The sequence below is a fragment of the Molossus molossus genome, unplaced genomic scaffold (genome assembly GCF_014108415.1).
Source record: "Molossus molossus isolate mMolMol1 unplaced genomic scaffold, mMolMol1.p scaffold_m16_p_13, whole genome shotgun sequence".
Lineage (NCBI taxonomy): Eukaryota > Metazoa > Chordata > Mammalia > Chiroptera > Molossidae > Molossus > Molossus molossus.
This window is the reverse complement of record NW_023425348.1, coordinates 49213251-49232208: the sequence shown is the minus strand read 5'-3', so window position 1 is coordinate 49232208 and position 18958 is coordinate 49213251. Positions and strand designations below refer to the sequence as shown.

The 18958-nt window shown below is 34.5% G+C and overlaps 1 protein-coding gene and 2 pseudogenes across 1 annotated transcript; all 3 read right to left on the bottom strand.

Annotated features, from left to right (window-relative positions):
• Positions 1 to 1583: 1583 nt before the first annotated feature.
• Positions 1584 to 3839, bottom strand: LOC118628592 (putative olfactory receptor 56B2). The gene is made up of 2 exons (XM_036259565.1): positions 3822 to 3839; positions 1584 to 2540 (listed from the first exon to the last, which is right to left on the bottom strand). The coding sequence occupies exons 1-2, from the start codon at positions 3837 to 3839 to the stop codon at positions 1584 to 1586; spliced, it is 975 nt and encodes a 324-aa protein (XP_036115458.1).
• Positions 3840 to 12079: 8240 nt separating this feature from the next.
• LOC118628591 lies at positions 12080 to 13159 on the bottom strand (annotated as a pseudogene).
• Positions 13160 to 17157: 3998 nt separating this feature from the next.
• On the bottom strand, positions 17158 to 18062 carry LOC118628490 (annotated as a pseudogene).
• Positions 18063 to 18958: the final 896 nt, after the last annotated feature.

The window sequence follows — 18958 nt, the reverse complement described above, 5'->3', positions numbered from 1 at the left end:
TGAGAATTGTTGATATAATATGTTGGAAATCAATGCTGCTATAACATCTGTCAATCTTTCAACAAGTCTTTTATTTCTCTTTTTTAAATTGAGGTATAACTTATATAAAATACAGTGAACAAATATTAAATATATCTATGTTACCAACACCCAGACTCAAGTACAGAACATATACAACCCCCTGGAAGCTTTCATATGCCCCCCCAAAAAGCCCACAATTTTGACCTCAGCATCACAGATTTCTTTGTGTGTTTCTTATTTTTATTTACTAGAAATAACACAGGATGGACTCTTTTATTAATGTCTATTCTATCTCAATCAACAGGTTTATGAGGTTCATCTATATTTCTTCATATAGCAGCACTTCATTTTTTTTATTGCTGTGTAGTATTGCAATGTTTTTATACAATAAATATGTATACTATTATATATAACATGTAATATATTTAAATGTGGGAGACTCTCCAGCGCTCTGACTGTCTACGGTAACATCCCCACTCAATGTAAATTATATTAAATGCTTTATTCATTTTGCTCCCTTATCACCCACTATCCTCAGCATCATTCCTGCTCTTTCTGAGAACTGTCCTTTCAGCACTTCAGTTTATCAGTGTGGGACCTGAGAGAGTCATCTTACAATTACACAAGCCCTAAAGTACTTGATAATTTTAGATATCCTGAGTGGAAAACATAAAAATACAGGCATTTAAAGTTTTATCCAATTATAAAGACACTTATGTATGTTGATGTTCATAAAGGTTTCTTTTCTAGACATTCACTTTGCAATATTTTAATAATCTACTAAAAGTGAACTATTTTCATGATTTTAAATTTTTCTTTTGCTGCTATCCAAATGTATTATTTATTCTCTTCATAGAGTGATGCATGAAGGATATGGCTCTTGAACATTGGTTAATTATTTCAGAAAACACTTCGAAGACAAAACATAGACAATAAAAATGTTTCACTGGGCATTTGTAATAAGAAAAAATAATGATTACAACTGATTATAAAATGTCTTGAGCTAATGAATAATAAATTTTGGTTATCAATATTTTCATTCTCGTAAACTGAGAAGTGGAGAAAGACACTTGGAAACAAAGAAAAAGTGCAGCAGAGTCCCAGAAAGACAAGATATGTAAAACAAAAAGACATTTGTGGAAATCCAAGTAGCATTTCATTGCTTTTTCCTTATATTCTGTGAGACAATAGGTGTCATAATGTTACAGGTTTTTATTGAGATTTTGTTGTAACCCAAATATTTCAAATGTGTCAGCTTATTTTCCTCTTTCTTTGTTTTATTATATTTATCGGGGTGACTTTGGTTAATAAAATTATATGTCTCAAGTGTACAATTCTAGGATGCACCAGCTAAATATTGCATTGTGTGCCCACCTCCCAAAGTAAAATACTCTTCTGTCACCATATATATGACACACTTAATATATTAGTTGTTGCCACTGATACATTATAATAACTGAAAGCTGTAACACTGCTCCTTTTCCTTAGTTCTTCTGCAATTAAGCACTCGTTGGATATTACATTGAGTACATATCTGGAGAAATTAGAAAAGCAGGCACCCTCTATGTGTTAGTTCTCTTGGTGTCTAGCTTAAGAACCTTATACAAACCCTGCCTGAGCTCCTTGTTCTTGAGAGCATACACCAAGGGATTGAGGGCAGGAGGAATGACATTATGCAGTACATTGAGTAGCACTGGAATGATGGGAACTGTCAGTGCTGCACTATGGGTGATAGAAATAACAATGACAACTGTATAGAAGAAAAGGATCAGGATGAGGTGGGATGTGCAGGTACTTAGGGCCTTAGATGCAGCTTCTGCTGAGTTCAGTTTGAGCACAGAGTGAAGTATCAAAGCATATGATAAAATAATCAAACCCAGGTCACTACCCATTATTGTCCAAGCCAGAAGTAGCTGGTAAATACTGTTCATTGTTCTGTCATCACAGGAAAGACTAGTGACACCAAGATTAGAGCACAGACAGTGTTCTATTTGATTCTGTGAGCAGTAGTGTCTTTGAGCAGCCAATACAGGCACTGGAATAGTAGCCATGGTGTTTCTGAGTGCCATGAATACAGTTGCTTTGACCACAAAAGATGCAGTAATTATTGATGGATAGTGTAGTGGTCGACAAATGGCTACATATCTATCTATAGCCATGCAGACAAAGATACCTGACTCCATGCCTACAAAACAATGTATAACATACATCTGCAGAAAGCACTCGGGGAGACTGATGGCCTTGGCATGGAACCACAAGATGGCCAATATCTTGGGCATAATAGTTGTAGCCAGGCCCATGTCTACCACAGCCAGGATGCCCAAGAAATGGTACATAGGCTGGTGCAGTGTTGGCTCTTGATTGATGACAATCAGGATAAGAATGTTGGCACTGAGAGCTAAGAGGTAGAGCAGAGCCAGGGGCAGGGAGAGCCAATGCTGCCATCTGTGAATGCCTGGAAATCCCATCAGAATAAACTCCGAAACCTGGAGCATAGAGATGTTGGAGACTTTGATATTCTGGAACATTTTCACTACAAGGAAAAATATTCAAGGTTACCATTGTGAAGAATGTCTATGACAGTATTTGAATAGAAGTCACCAAGGCTTAAGATTCCGTTATTTTTTGTTCATTGATTTTCATTTTTATTCTAAGTGTTTCTTATTTTTATTTTTTAAATATGTTTTATTGATAGTTTAGAGAGAGACAAAGGGAGAGAGAGAAACATTGATGTGAGAAAGATACATTCATCTGCTGCCTCCTGCATGTCCCCTACTGAGGATAGAACCTGCAACCCGGGCATATGCCCTGACCTGGAATCAAACCGGACCTTTCAGTCTATGGGACGACACTCAATCCACTGAGCCACACTGGCCAAGTGATGTTTATTACTTTAAAATTAAATATATTGGGGCTACAATAGTTAATAAGATTATATAGGTTTCAAGTGTTGAATCTATAACACATCATCTGTTTATTACATTGGGTGCCCACCACTCAAAGTCAAATATAGCTTCATCACTATATATTTGACCCTTTTAAAATTTTACTTTGTACCCAGCCCCTCTCCCTCGGATAAATGCAACACTGACAGGGGGATTCTTCATTATTAGTGTTCATTATTCTCATTCTGTCACTAACATTTATTGGATATTTCTAATGAAGTAGAAACTGGTAGCACATTTTTGTCAGCACAATGAATCTTCACAAAAACTCCATCAGGCAGGTCACATTGTTTCCACCCTCTTCTAGTCACAGCTTAGAATATTAGAAATATCAGGACTTTGGTCATTAAGCTGGACAAAAGGAAACTGATCTGATATTATAGCCTTGCCTTTTAATTTTGGTTTTGCTAAAGGGTTTCCTTTTTAGAGTTTTAATGTACAGAATTGAGGTTAGAGAAATTTATGAATGGAAAAACTTAGGTAACAGATTAGATCATAGACTATTAAAAATGTTTTTAAAGAACATTAAACATTTTGAGGTATACATCAATATAATTTTATTTTAGAATAGTGGCTGAATTAGAGATATCAAGTGTTTCCTGATTCAGCTTCTATCCCTACATTCCTATTTTATCTCTATTTGAAATGAAGGATGAAAGGTTACATATTTCAAAAAACAACTATTTTGGAAACAGCAGAGTAACACAGCACAAACTAGTAGTTAATGAGTTTCCTGAAACACTGCTCTGGTATCATCACAAACTGAGTCATGCAGGAGTAGACAGAATATCAACAAAGCAAAAATGTGCAGGAGATCAGGATATTTTTCAAAGAATAAAAGAGTTGCTCTTAGACCTGAATTATGATTAGCATTCTGCTAGATTAGAGTTCTCTACTGTTGCTGTTTGCTATTATTTCTACTCAGATTACACTGATATTCTTAGCTTTGTGATCTGGCAATCCTGTTTTCTTTTGTCCACTCCCACCACCACATCAAGCTGCAATCATCACCTTCTTCAGGAAGACTCAACTCTCCCTCAGAGAGCATAGTCATCCTTTAAATCCTCAAACTGATTTCTTCAAACTGAGAAGTGCATTAAAATACAATTAACTAAGAGTCAGGTTTTATTCTCAATCTTGGGGTTGAAGCAATCTTTGATTCCAATTAAAGCATATATATTGGAAAGTGTCAACAAAGCAGAAGGTAGAGTTGATATTCTCTTAACACACTTAAGAATAAATCTACTTGAATCTACCCCAAACAAAAGGATTCAAAAATCTCATAAGTGATTTTTCAAGGTCACAGGATACAAGTTTAAAAATTAAAATTAAATAAATGAACGAATAAATAGAAAAAATCTTTCTAATATGATGAAATTGGGAAAGTGGTGGGGTTTGTAGGCAAGGAATATATTTGTTGGTAGATCAATCTCTTTTTATTTTAGTGTGATGGTATTATAAAACCTATTTATATTCTTGAATCAACCATAATTTATCCAAATCTCTAGTATTTGGACATATTGTATTACATTTCTATTTGCAGTGTCTAGGAAGACATCATACACATATTAGATGTCAACAGGTATATTTGAATGAATGTATAAATTAATATAGAAATATAGTATATTATCAAATAAACTAAGAGTTATTGTATTGTAGTTTAAGTAATATTTTTGGAAAGCATAAAATGAGCCATCATACAAAATAAAACACTGGTTTCTAGTTCATGAATCAACAAAAAACCTAAGTTTCTAAAGAAAATAGTTTCCCTTAAAAAAATATATGAATAAAAAAAATTCCTATCAAACAGAGATAGAATAAATCAGCAGGCAAAAGCAATATTTTGGTTTGTAATAAATATCAATGAAACTATACAGCAGTTTGACCATGTTTCACAGATTTTATATACAAATTTATGATAAATAATATGTACATCTATGTAAAAACTAAAAACATATTTTCAATATGTGAAAAATGTTAAGCAAATCAATTACAAAATATGCACAAAGATTATTTTTTGGTTAACAAAAATTGTACCAACACACTAAACACATGGCCCCATATCAGTTAGGAAATATTAGTATCAGACAAAATGGAATTCACATAAGTAAAGGTTGGATCAGGATCATTTTTGAGAAACAATAGATGACATGCTTAATTGACACAGTGCAGTTAATGCTGATTGTATTTAATTTTTTTTTTCTCCAGGTTTGATAAGGTTTTCCACAAGCAAAATAATAGAAAATATTGAAGATATCTTTTTTACTTCATTAGTCCATGGCAGACAATTTAAAATGGCAAATTCACTTAATTTAATTATAACTTATTAGCTAGCCCTCAGTTTACTGTTTAGCAATATTGGTGTAGACTTAAGTTAATAATTGTAAGACTAACTCAAGCAATATGTATTAAAGAGAACAGAATAATATGAGTTTACAATATAAGAATTCTTCCATGCATACCAACATTGTCATTAGTTTCTTTTTGTCTGGCTGAACATTTCTACTTAATGTTTGTATACAAAATCATATTTTTACATTGCTTTTACAAACATTTTTTTTTCTTTATTGGTTTTAGAGAAAAAGGAAGGGATAGGGAGAGAGACATAAAAACATTGATGAGAGAGAACATCAATTGGCCACCTCCTGCATGCCCCACAATGGAGATTTGGCCTACAACCTGCTCAAGTGCCCTGATTGGGAATCAAACCAGTGCCCTCTTGGTGCATGGGTGGATGTTCAACCACTGGGCCACACTGGTCAGGCTACATGGCTTTTAAAAATTGTCATTAAGAATGAAAAGTGTAACAACTATGTACGTATACATAAGCATATACCTACACACACTTATAATTGTAACAACTATGTACGTATACATAAGCATATACCTACACACACTTATAATTGATTACAGTGGGAAATAGCTTTGAAATGTTTTACTGAGCTGGTGTGGCCCAGTGATTGAGCATCGACACGTGCACCAAGAGGTTCGATTCCCAGTCAAGTTGTGGGCCTAATCCCCAGTGGGGGGCATGCAGGAGGCAGCCAATCAATGTTCTCTCTCATCACTGTTTCTATGTTTCTCTCTCCCTCTCCCTTCCTCTCTCTCTAAAATAAATAAAGAAAAAAAATTTTAAACATTTTATTGGGAAATATTTGACTAGTTATACAAATTACTAATATTTGATTAGTGCATCGAGATCATCGAATGTTGGAAAAATGTGATCATTACTCATTACTCCCTTAGAAGACTTTTAAAGACTGAACTCTATGCATCCATGCAACAGAAGGAAGTAGAAAAATTGGGGAAAGCACAGGTACCCATAATTTGAGAGTAGAAAATATATCTCTGAGATGACTTCAAGTCTATTCTAAGAGAAGATATTTTCTTTAGATGAGATAAATATCTTACCGATGTCTCTCTTGTTTTATTTTGATCTAGTGTTGATTGATAAAAGTGATGTTATTATTATATGAGTATGAGGAGTTAACATTCACCTCCATATATTTGCAAAACTCTCAAAGATAAAGCATATATTATTAACTAATATGGTTTTAAACACAAACTATGTTAGACTTTTTCCAAATTTAAATAATTTTGATATTTTAAAACATAATTTTTCTTCAGAGAAAATGCACTCATATTATGTTGTGAGTTGGCAGATATGTTGAAGTGGTAACATTAATACACAAATACTGCTATAAAGTACAGTTTAATCTTGTCTGCTCTCTATTGTAACTTTTGAGCCATATGGTTTCTCACTACAAGGTTACCAATTTTATAATCCAAGGTCTTTTCTCAGTAAAACAATGGGTTCCTCCAGGTGCATTTTGCTTTGTAAAGTGATGCAACAGTCACAAATAAGTCTCTTTAGATATAAAGCAATTAAACTAGATTCTTATTCTAAGATCAATGGAAGGGTAGCTAAAAAAAAAAAAAAAAGAGTATTCTGACCATTATTGATAACTATTCTCTAGCTGTTCTTCCTTCCTGTGATTCATGGAGGTGAATCATACCTGACTTCCACCACGAGAGAGCCAATGATTCATATAGGTTTAGGAAAATAACAAAAATATCCATACTCCTAATGCATAGAGACACTGAATTGTAATCTGGGAATTGTGGAATTAACATTCTCAAAAACAAAACAAAACAGTCTTTTACAACACTTTTGCTTTCAAATGTGTGTATAGAATCAAATCTGTATTTCTGAGACTATAATCAGGTTACAAAGGCTCAAAGATTCTCTCCAATTTATCTCAGAACCAACAACAACAAAAATCTTGTCAGTAGTCCCACTTGTGTGTGCCCTTTAATACCTGAGTTTCTTGATAGAGAAACAGTGGCTGAATGCAATTAAGTCCAGGTGCTTTGGGTATTGGTTAAAAAACCTCATGACTTTGCCATATATATACTTGCATAGCCATCAACCTCTAACTCCCTTGATATCGTATTATTTAGCTGAGTGTTTAAAGAAAATATGTTGTATATTTCCAGGGGATATTGCACAATATTAGAGACACAGGTGCTGGGATAAGAATCAAGCTAAACACTATTGGAGGAGGAAAAAAGTAGAAGTTTTAAAAAATTCTTACTGCCTATATGAGATCCACAAATAAAAGACTAATTTCATATGCATGTGTCTGTATCAGTGTGCTTGTGTGTGAAGAATTATATTTGGGATGGGGAAAAAAGAATGAACACAAGAAATTATAATGAAAATTAGTGATTCTAATATTTATTAAAGAGATTTTTTTCTTTCTGTGTAACAACACCCTTTAGGACACAAGTGGAAATAACTTACAATGTTTCAGAAAGTTTCCATCACTGTCACACAATTATGTTTTTTTTTTCAAGTACTCTTGTAGATGAATATCATGTCATTTTAAAAATGTACTTCCTGGCCAGTGTGGCTCAGTGGACTGAGCGTTGTCCTGTGGACTGAGAGGTCCCAGTTCCATTCTTGGTCAGGGCACATGCCTGGGTTGCAGGCTCAACCCCCAATAGGCAGCATGCAGGAGGCAGATGACCAGTGTATCTCTCTCACATATATGTTTCTATCTTCTCCCCCTTCCTCTCTGTATATAAAATTAATAAAAACATATTTAAAAAACAAAGAAATTTATCAAATATTGAACTATTGTACATACATATATGTCAGGTAAATCTTGATGTTCAAATTTTGAGATCGTGATGATGGTGATATTAACAATAAAAATAAAACCCAATAACTAACACTATTTTTAGATTACTTTAATTAAAAAGTAAGAATCATTTCTATACATTTTTATTAATTGGAAATATTACAATAAGTAACAGAAATAAAGAGAACTCATATGATATAATATAGAGGTGTCTTCTGGTACATATTTTAATATTCCATAGGTATTATGTTTTCATAAAAGATTGGATAACACCATATCAGAACAAATTTTTGCTATTTTCAATTAATGTTAAATAATAATCACATTCAGAACAAGATGATTCAGTAACATCATGATTAAATAATAGTATGTTATAGGAATCTACACAATTTCTTTAACTCTGTTTGTATCCTTAGACATATACATTCTTTTATTTTACAGAAAGTAATACAACAGGTATAAATGTAGAGAACACTTTAGCAATGTATTTTTCACTTAGTCTTTTCTTGGGGGGTGTGAAATTCATGTCATAAAATTGGCAATTTAAACCATTTGAAAATGTACAATTGAGTGTCTTTTATTTATTATTATTTTTTATCCTCATTTTTTTTTTATTTTTGCATTTACCTTCAGATAAGAGCGAGAGGGAGAGAGGGAGGAAGAGAGAGAGAGAAACATCGATGTGAGAGAGACACATCGTGTGGCTGCCACCCACATGACCCCAGTGGGGTGGGAACAAACTGCAGCCGAGGTATCTGCTGTTAGCGGGAACCCAACCCAGGACTCTCCGGTTCATGGGCTGACTCTAACCGCTCAGCCAAACCAGCCAGGGCCAAGTGAGTGTCTTTTAATACTGTGCAATAATCAGAACTATAGAATTTTAGAACATTTCCATTACCTCAAAAGGAAATCCCATAACCATTTATCAGTCACTCCTTAATGCCCTTTCCCTTCAGCTCCTAGCAAAGCTAATCTGCTTTTTGATTCAGTGGTTATAACTATTCTGCACTTGCCTGTAAGTAGAATCATACAACCTGTAGGCTTTTGTGTTTGGCTTTTTTCACTGAACAGAATGCTTTCAAAGTTCATGTCACAGCATGTATCAGTACTTCATTCTTTTTATACATTAATAATAATCCCTTTTGTGGTAATGCCTCAGTTGGTTCATCACTCAGCAGCTGATGTACATTTGGGTTTCTTCTACTTTGGCCTAGTAATGCCACTATAAACATTCGTATACCTGTTTTTGTTGTAACATTTGTTTTCAATTATTTGGGGCATACTTAGGAGTTAAATTGTTGCGTTATACCATAATCATGTCCAACTTTTTGAGTGATTGTCACACTGCTTTCCACACTTAATATCTCTGATTTATCCACTATTCTAAAATTAAATAATAGTGATGTATACTTCAAAACATTTGTGTTCTTTAAAAAAAGTTCTTTAGTAATCTTATCTAATCTTTTACCTAAGTGTTTCCATGCATACATTTCTTTACTCTCAGTTATGTACATTAAAACCCTAAATTAAAAGAAAACCCTTTAGCAAAACAGAAGGAAGCGTTGTGGGGGTGGGAAGTGATAAACCAAGAAACTTATATGCATACATGCATAACCAATGGACACAGACAACAGTGTGGTGAAATGGGGGATGAGGGGCAGGACTAGGAAGGAGGGTGTCAATGGGGGGAAAATAGAGGGACATCTATAATATTTTCTTTTTTAAAAAATATTTTGCCCTGGCCAGTTTGGCTCAGTGGTTGAGTGTCGGCCTGCAGACCAGAGAGTCCTGGGTTTGGTTCCTGCTAGGGGTATGTACCACCAAAAATTATATATATTTTTCTTTATTAATTTTTTGAGAGAGAGGAAGGGAGAGAAAGAGAGAGACAGAAACATCAATGAGAGAGTATATTGATTGGCCACCTCCTGCATACCCCACACTGGGGATTAGACCCACAACCTGGACATTTTCCCTGACTAGGAATCAAGCTAGCAACCTCTTGGTGCACATGGGCTGATGCTCAACTAATGAGCCACACTGGCTGAGCACATCTGTAATATTTTAAATAATAAAGATAAATTAAAAAAAGAAAAAAAGTAAGAAGCAGGACTATAGTCCTTGCTGCTGAAGCTCAGTAGGTTGGAGTGTCTTCCCATAAACCAAAAGGTGGCTGGTTCCATTTCTGATCAGGGCACATACCCTGGTTGCCAGTTGAATTCTTGAATAAGCACATGTAGAAGCAACCTATTCACACTGATGTTGCTCTCTCTCTCTCTTTCTCTCTCTCTCTCTCCCTCTCTCTCTCTTTCTCCTTTCCTCTCTCTAAAATTAATATTTTTAAAATTATTTTTGTTACAGATGTTTCTCCTTTTTTCCCCCCATTGACACCCTCCTCCCCATCCCTCTCCCCCACCCCATACCCGGTTTTGTTGTCCGTGTCCATCAGTTATGCATACATACATATAAGTTCTGTGGTTTAATCTCTCCTCTCCCCCCACTATCCCCTCTTCTGAGGATTGTCAGTCTGTACCCTACTTCCACGTCTCTGGGTCTACCCTATTCCCCAGACTGGTACGTTCATTATATTCCACAAATAAATGAGATCATGTGATATTTGTCTTTCTCTGCTTGGCTTGTTTCACTTAGGATAATACTTTGCAGGTCCCTCCATGTAGTCTCAAAGGATAAGAGATCTTTCTTTCTTACAGCTGCATAGTACTCCACTGTGTATATGTACCACTGCTTTTTTATCCATTCATCTACTGATGGACACTTGGGCTGCTTCCAGATCTTAGCGATTGTAAATAGTGCTGCCATAAAAATGAGCAAGGGTTAGAGAATATATTTGAAGAAATAGAATATAAGATTAATATTTTTAAAAAGGCATGGCTATAATATCAGATCACTTTCCCCTTGCTCAATTTCCATGTCAATATGGAAGGTAAAACCCAAGGTTCTGCAATCAAACTATATTATAAAATTATAGTAATCAAAACAGTATGGTATTAGCCTAAAAACAGACACATAGATCAATGTAACAGAATGGAGAGCCTAGAAATAAACCCACATACATGTGGTCAATTGATTTATGACAAAGGAACCCAGAATATACATTGGAGAAAGGATAGTCTCTTCAATAAATTGTGTTGAGAAAACTGGACAGTCACATGCAAAATAATTAAAATGGACAAACTATCTTACATCATATACAAAAATTAGCTCAAAATAGGTGAAAGGTTTGAAGTTAAGACCTGAAACCTTAAAACTTCTAAAGGAAAACATAGTAAGTTCCTTGGTAGCAATCTTGGCAGTGAATTTTTTTTTTCTTTTTTTTTTGACAGCAGAAGCAAATGCAACAAAAGCACAATAACTGAGACTATGTCAAACTAAAACATTTATTTATTTCTAATGCAAAATCTGAAACAGATTTTCATAATCTATTTCTACTAAATGTGCTAATTATTATTTGTTTCCTTTCAGTTTTGAAATATTCTGGACTTAATATAAAGCACAAAATATTTGAAAAATGTTGTGCTAAAAATTGTAGTACCATAGACAGTGTGGAAGTAGCCTTGGTAGATGAAGTTATCCTAACCCAAGTAATGACATTCCATTATACTTACAGCATAATTACCTGAGGTAAAATTTTTAAAGATATGTATTTTATATAAACATATATATTCTGTTTATATGAATTATTTTCATAACATCCACATTTCAGTCATTTATTTTATAGTTTGCTTTGTTTTTTATCTTTAATTTTGGATCTATTTCACAAATGCCTTGCATTCTTTCATTATTAATTCAGACTAAAACAGAATTATTAGAAAGCTGATTCTAAACACCAGGTGAAGAGAGAGTTTCATCAATTGATAGGATTTACTTTGAATTCTCTGTAGGGACCTCTTAGCTTCATTGTTCATAACTTTGGTTACCAGTGTTTACAGAAAAAAGCATCAAAGCATATGATCAAATTCTGAAACCTAGGATACTTATCTTGAGTGTCTGAGCCAGAAGTAGCTGGTAGCTACTCTTGATTATTCTGTCATCACCACAAGATAAACTAGTGACCTTGAGATTAGAGCACATACAATGATCAGTTTTGTTCTGTGAGCAATACTGTCTCTGAGCAGCCAATAAAAGCCCTGGGATGCTAGTCAGGCTCTTTCTGAGTGCCCTGAACACAGTTGCCTTGACCACAAATGATTCAGTAATTATTGCTGGATAGTGTAGTGGTCAACAAATGGCCATGTATCTATCTATAGTCATGCAGACAAAGATACCTGACTCCATGGCTATAAAACTACGCATAACATACATTTGAGCAAGGCACTTGGGGAGACTGATGGCCTTAGCACTCAATCGTTAGATGTCCAATGATGATGGCAGCTAGGCTCATATCTACCACAACCAGGATGCCCAGAAAATGGTACATAGGCTGGTGCAGTGTTACTTCTTGACTGATAATGATCAGGATAAGAATGTTGGCACTGAGAACTAAGAGCTAGAGCAAAGCCAGGGGCAGGGAGAGCCAGGGTTGACAGCTGTGAATGCCTGGAAATCCCAACAGAATGAATTCAATAACCTGGAACCTAGAGATGTTGGAATCTCTGAGATTATGGAACACTCTTTGCTAAGAGGAAAAATGTTCGAGTTTGCTATTCTTAAGAATACTTATGAATAACTTATATACATATATGCATAACCTTTGGAAATAGACAATAGTGTAGTGAAGGCCTGGGTGGTGGGACAGGAGCAGGGTGGAGGGGTCAATGGGAAAAAAGGGGGGGGGCATCTGTAATATTTTCTACAGTAAAGATAAATTAAACACACACACACACAAGAATATTTATGACAGTGTTCTAAAGAAATTACCTAGTTTTTTGATATCAAAGGGGTAGGAGTTCATCATCATTCATTGTTCTCACCCTACCAATAAGATTTATAGAATACATATTATGAGTCTGTAATCACAAAAACCCCATACGGCAGGTCATAATTGAGGAATATAACATTATAGTAATCAGGATCTTGCTTATTATCTTCCATCTTATAAGTCATGGAAGCTGGTCTTTAATTTTGGCTTTGATAATGGGTTGGTTTCCTTATAGACCAAATTCAAGACTCGGAGGAGAGGTTTTTAAGCATGAAATCTTTTTTAGGTAACATATTAGATTATAGAATATATGATAAAGAAGACCTTTTAAAATAATAGTTTTAAAAATCAAAGTCCTATTATTTAAGGGCTTGAAAAATTATGAAGTATTCAGAAATATTTTAAAAATTTTATTAAAATATATAAGGTCAGTTAGTACATCTATTTTATAGTGAGAAAAGTGATGTCAAAGTACTGATGATATGTCTAAAACCAAGGAGCTATAAAAGAGAAATATGATTTGGAAGTCTAAGTATTTCTAAATCCATTTGTTTCTGGTTTTGTGTAACTTTCCCCTATTTGGACATATTTTTGCCTCCTGGAGCAGTCCAAATAGTCATATTACAACTAATAAAGCAGAAGTAAAAGACAAAACATAAAAAAAAAAGAAACCAAACTAATGAGTTTGCAATCAATATTTTGTGCAGAGGTCTTCTATAATCAAATCACTCTATATCTAAGATACTTCCTTGATATAGTATTAATATTTTAATTTTAAATTGAAAGCATATTTTCATTATATGCTCTTCCAAAATATGTGCTATTTATTATTTATTTCCTCCTTAGGAACTTTATATATTAAGGACCCAATATAAAGAAAGAATATTTAAAAATTATTGTGGATTAAAATTATATGTACAGAGGGGCAGTGCTAATGTAGAGTTGGTGGGTATATTCGCCTTAACCCATATAATAACACACTATACTCTTTATAATATATTGAATATAATAGTAAATCAAATAATAAAAAAATATAAAATTTTAGTTCTAAAAAAATTAGCAGTAATTTTAATAAACACATTAAATATCAAGTTAAATATAAAACATATCTGAGTTTGAAATGAAAAGATAAATTTCATTGAGATCTCTAAAATTTCAAATAATGCTACAAGATATACTGTATTGAAGATATACTGTATTGAAGATATACTGTATTGAATAAAAGCTCTTGTGTCTATAATTTGGCATTTTAACACCCAAACCTGAATGGGAACATGACCTTGGCATGCTATGTTGGGTACTGATCATGAGATTCCTTCATCAATTCAGAACAGTGTAATAGGTTCAACTTTATTGAATAGAACACAGACTGTTCTTAGCTATCCAAAGAAGAAACAAGGATGTATATTAATATCTAGGTCATTAAGTCAACATAGATATCTCCCAAATAAACCAAAGCCATGATATGTTTGTCATTTATGTCTTTGGTTTATCCCAAGAGCCTGACAGTTAATAGGCACTCAATATATTTTTTGCATGAATAAATATTGGAGGAGGTTTAAACAGTTTACATGTCCTTAATTCTCGTATTATACATGAGGCAATGAGAGTTATTGACAGATAAGCATGTTAAAAATGTAAAGAAATGATGGTGGAGGGAGCAGGGAAGAATCATGTCAAAACAGAATTTATATGCATATATGCAACCCACAGACACAGACAGTAGTGTGATAAAGGAAGGGGCTGCAGGGACAGGTGTGATGGTGTGGGGTCAATGAGGAAAAAAGGGGTAACATCTGTAATATTTTCAACAATAAAGATAAATTTAAACACTTTCTTTGAGAGTTTCTCTTTGACTCATAGATTATTTGGAAGTGTCTTGATTAATTTCCATGTGTTTGTGTATTTTCCTATCCTTTTGCTATTGATTTATTGCCTGATTCTATTGTAGTTGAAAAATGCACAGTGTAATGATATTGTACATAGAAAACCCTAAAGACTCCATCAAAAATCTATTAGACTTAATAAATGAATTTGGCAAAGTAGCAGGATACAAAATTAACATCAAGAAATCGACGGCATTCTTGTACATCAATGATGAACTCACAGAAAGAGAAACTGAAAAAACAATCCCGTTTACCATCGCTCCAAAAAAATTACGATACCTAGGAATAAACTTAACCAAAGAAGTAAAGGACCTATTTGCAGAAAACTACAGGTCATTGAAAAAAGAAATAGAGGAAGATATAAAAAAGTGGAAGCACATACCCTGTTCATGGATTGGAAGAATTAACATCATTAAAATGTCCATACTACCCAAAGCAATCTATAGATTCAATGCAATCCCCATCAAAATACCAACGACATATTTCATAGAACTAGAACAAATACTTCAAAAGTTCATATGGAACCAAAAAAGACCCCGAATAGCCACAGCAATCTTGAAAAAGAAGAACAAAGTAGGTGGGATCACAATACCAGATATCAGGTTATACTACAAAGCGACTGTAACCAAAACAGCCTGGTACTGGCACAAGAACAGGCATATAGACCAGTGGAACAGAACTGAAAACCCAGAAATGGACCCAAGGCAATACGCTCAATTAATATTTGACAAAGGTGGCAAGAGCATACAGTGGAGTAAAGACAGCCTCTTTAATAAATGGTGTTGGGAAAATTGGACAGCTACATGCAAAAAAATGAAACTAGACCATCAACTTACACCATACACAAAAATAAACTCAAAATGGGTAAAAGACTTAAATGTGACCCGTGAATCCATAAAAATTCTAGAAGAAAATGTAGGCAACAAAATTTCGGACATCATACGGAGCAGAATTTTCACTGATACATCACCTAAGGCAACAGAAATAAAGGAGAAAATGAACACATGGGACTACATCAAACTAAAAAGCTTCTGCACAGCAAAAGAAACAATCATCAAAATGGAACGGCAACCCACTGTATGGGAGAACATCATTGCCAATGATGTATCAGATAAGGGGTTAATTTCCAATATATACAGAGTGCTCATACAACTCCACAAAAGGAAGACAAAGAACCCAATTAAAAAATGGGCAGAGGAGCTGAATAGACACCTCTCCAAACAAAACATACAAATGGCCAAAAGACATATGAGGAAATGCTCAACATCACTAATCATCAGAGAGATGCAAATTAAAACAACAATCAGGTATCACCTCACACCTGTCAGAATGGCCGCCATCAATAAATCATCAAACAACAAGTGTTGGCGAGGGTGTGGAGAAAAGGGGACTCTAATACACTGCTGGTGGGAATGCAGACTGGTGCAGCTGCTATGGAAAACAATATGGTGCTACCTCAAAAAATTAAAAATTGAACTTCCATTTGACCCAGTGATCCCACTGCTGGGAATATACCCTAAGAAGCCTGAAACACCAATCAGGAAGAATATATGTACCCCCATGTTCATAGCAGCACTATTTACAATAGCTAAGATCTGGAAACAGCCCAAGTGTTCACCAGTAGACGAATTGATAAAAAAGCTGTGGTACATATACACAATGGAATACTATGCAGCGGTAAGAAAGAAAGATCTCTTATCCTTTGAGACAACATGGAGGGACCTGGAAAGTATTATCCTAAGTGAAAGAAGCCAAGCAGAAAAAGAAAATACCACATGATCTCACTTATATACGGAATATAATGAACATAACAGTCTGAGGAATACAGTAGACCCAGACACATGGAAGTAGGGCACAGACTGACATCCCTCAGAAGAGGGGATGGGGGGTGGGAGGGTGGGAAGAGATAAACCACAGAACTTATATGCATGTATGCATGACCAATGGACATGGACAACTAAGCTGGGGACAGGGTGGAGGGGGGGTGGGGTGGGGGGTGCCAATGGGGTAAAAAGGTAAAATATCTCTAACAAAAAAATAAATAAATAAATAAATTCATAAAAAAAAAAAAAGCACAGTGTATGTTTTCAATTTAAAAAAAATGTTTAGGTTTATTTTATGGCTCAGGATAGCTCTTTCTTGGTATATGTTCCATGGCACTTGAAAAAAAATAGTATTATAATATTGTTAGATAGATCATTTATAAATGTCCATTAGTTTCTGCTAATTGATGGTGCTGTGAGATTTAGTATCCTTAGAACTGACAAGATTCTTACAACATAGTCTCATATCTGCTTGGTTTTCACCCCATAAACAATAGAGTTCATAGTGGGAGGCAAGAACAGGTAAATTTTGGCCACAATGATGTAGCAATATGAAGGGACTGTATGACTCCCAAAGCAATGAAAAAGAAACAGAAGAAGAAAACTGGACTGTAGGAGAAAACAATAGCACAGATGTGAGCAGCACAGGTACTGAAGGCCTCCTGCTGAGCATCTGCCAAGGAGAGGTTGACCACTGCCTGGAGGATCATGCTATAAGAGAGTGAGGCACAGGATGTCAAGGCCCTTAATCAGAAAAGCAGCCACCAGACCATAGATAACATTGGCTTTGATATTTCCACAGGATAACTTGACTACAGAAAGATGGTCACAGTAGGTATGCTGTATATTGCCCATGCAATAGAGTCATCCCTTGGTAATGAAAGTCAAGGGAATGATAAGCAGCACTGCTCTCAGGAATGTAGCAAACCCAATCTTTTTAATAAGAGAATTTGTGAGAATCGCTGAGTTGCACAGAAGGTAGCAGACAGCCATGTAATGGTCCAGGGTCATAAGCATGACCACTCCAGGTTCCATCACTGTGAAATTACGGATGAAAAACATTTGGACTAGGCATTCTTCAAAGCTGATTTCTTTGAGATGAAACCAGAAGATGCAGAGGACTCTAGGGATTGTACTAGAACACATGACAAGGTCAGTTAAGGAAAGCATGGCCAAGAAGTAGTACATGGACCTGTGCAGGGAGTCCTCATAGCAGATGAGGTAGAGGAGTCCACAATGTCATACCATAGCCACAATGTACATTGTGCAGAATGGTAAAAAATCCAGAGGTGCACGTCCTCCATTCCTGGGATTCCGTTAACAATGAATGAGGCTGGAGCCACATATGTTTAGTTCAGAATTATCATTATTAGTTTGGTATAACTATTAATAAGCTTGTAGGGTTTTAGTTACATTTTTGTTTTGTTTCATTTTTGACCCTCCTAGATTTGGAAATATAGAGAAGAAATTTTAGTTTCAGTCTCTCTCTCTCTTCCCTCCCACTTCTGTTAAATATTGCATTTTATATAAAAAAAAAATATTTTCAATGCAAGGAAATTATTTAAACATAGTTTAATCTCAGTAAGTCTTGTTTTTTAATTCATTAATTCATAAATTCATTCAACAAATACTTATTTAGCACTTACTGTGGGACAGGTCTATCACAGATATTGTATCTACATTATTTTAAAACAAAAGAATATAGATACAATTCTCATACATTTATAATCAAGTATAATTATGTTATGATCTTTCTGATTGACATTTGTTATTATATCCTATCTAAATATTAATTACCATGCAAATCTCCCTTGGGGTATTTTGTTAAGGTAAACCTCAATGATTACCTCACCAGTGACATAACAGATATTACAATAAGTTTTTACTGCTTCTATTCTTAATAATAGTTCATATTTATGTTTACTATGTACCAGGTACAGTCTAAAATTTTTATAAATTTTAACTCATTCAACCCTTACTATAAACCAGGAAGTATATTCATTAATCTGTACTTTATAACTGAGTTAAAAGAAACGCTATGTTCTAAGCTCTATGATTTCGCAAACTTCTATCCTTTTTCTGTCCCCTAAAATATCCTCTACTACAACATATTCCAGGAAGACTCAATTCTCTGGACAGGTTAGAGAGCCATCTTCTAAAGCTTCTTAAAGTAATGTAGTTAGAAAAGTACCAGGCTTACAATTAAGGAATAGATTGGTTGATTGAATAAATTTTTTTCACTATTTTAGCATCATAATATCAT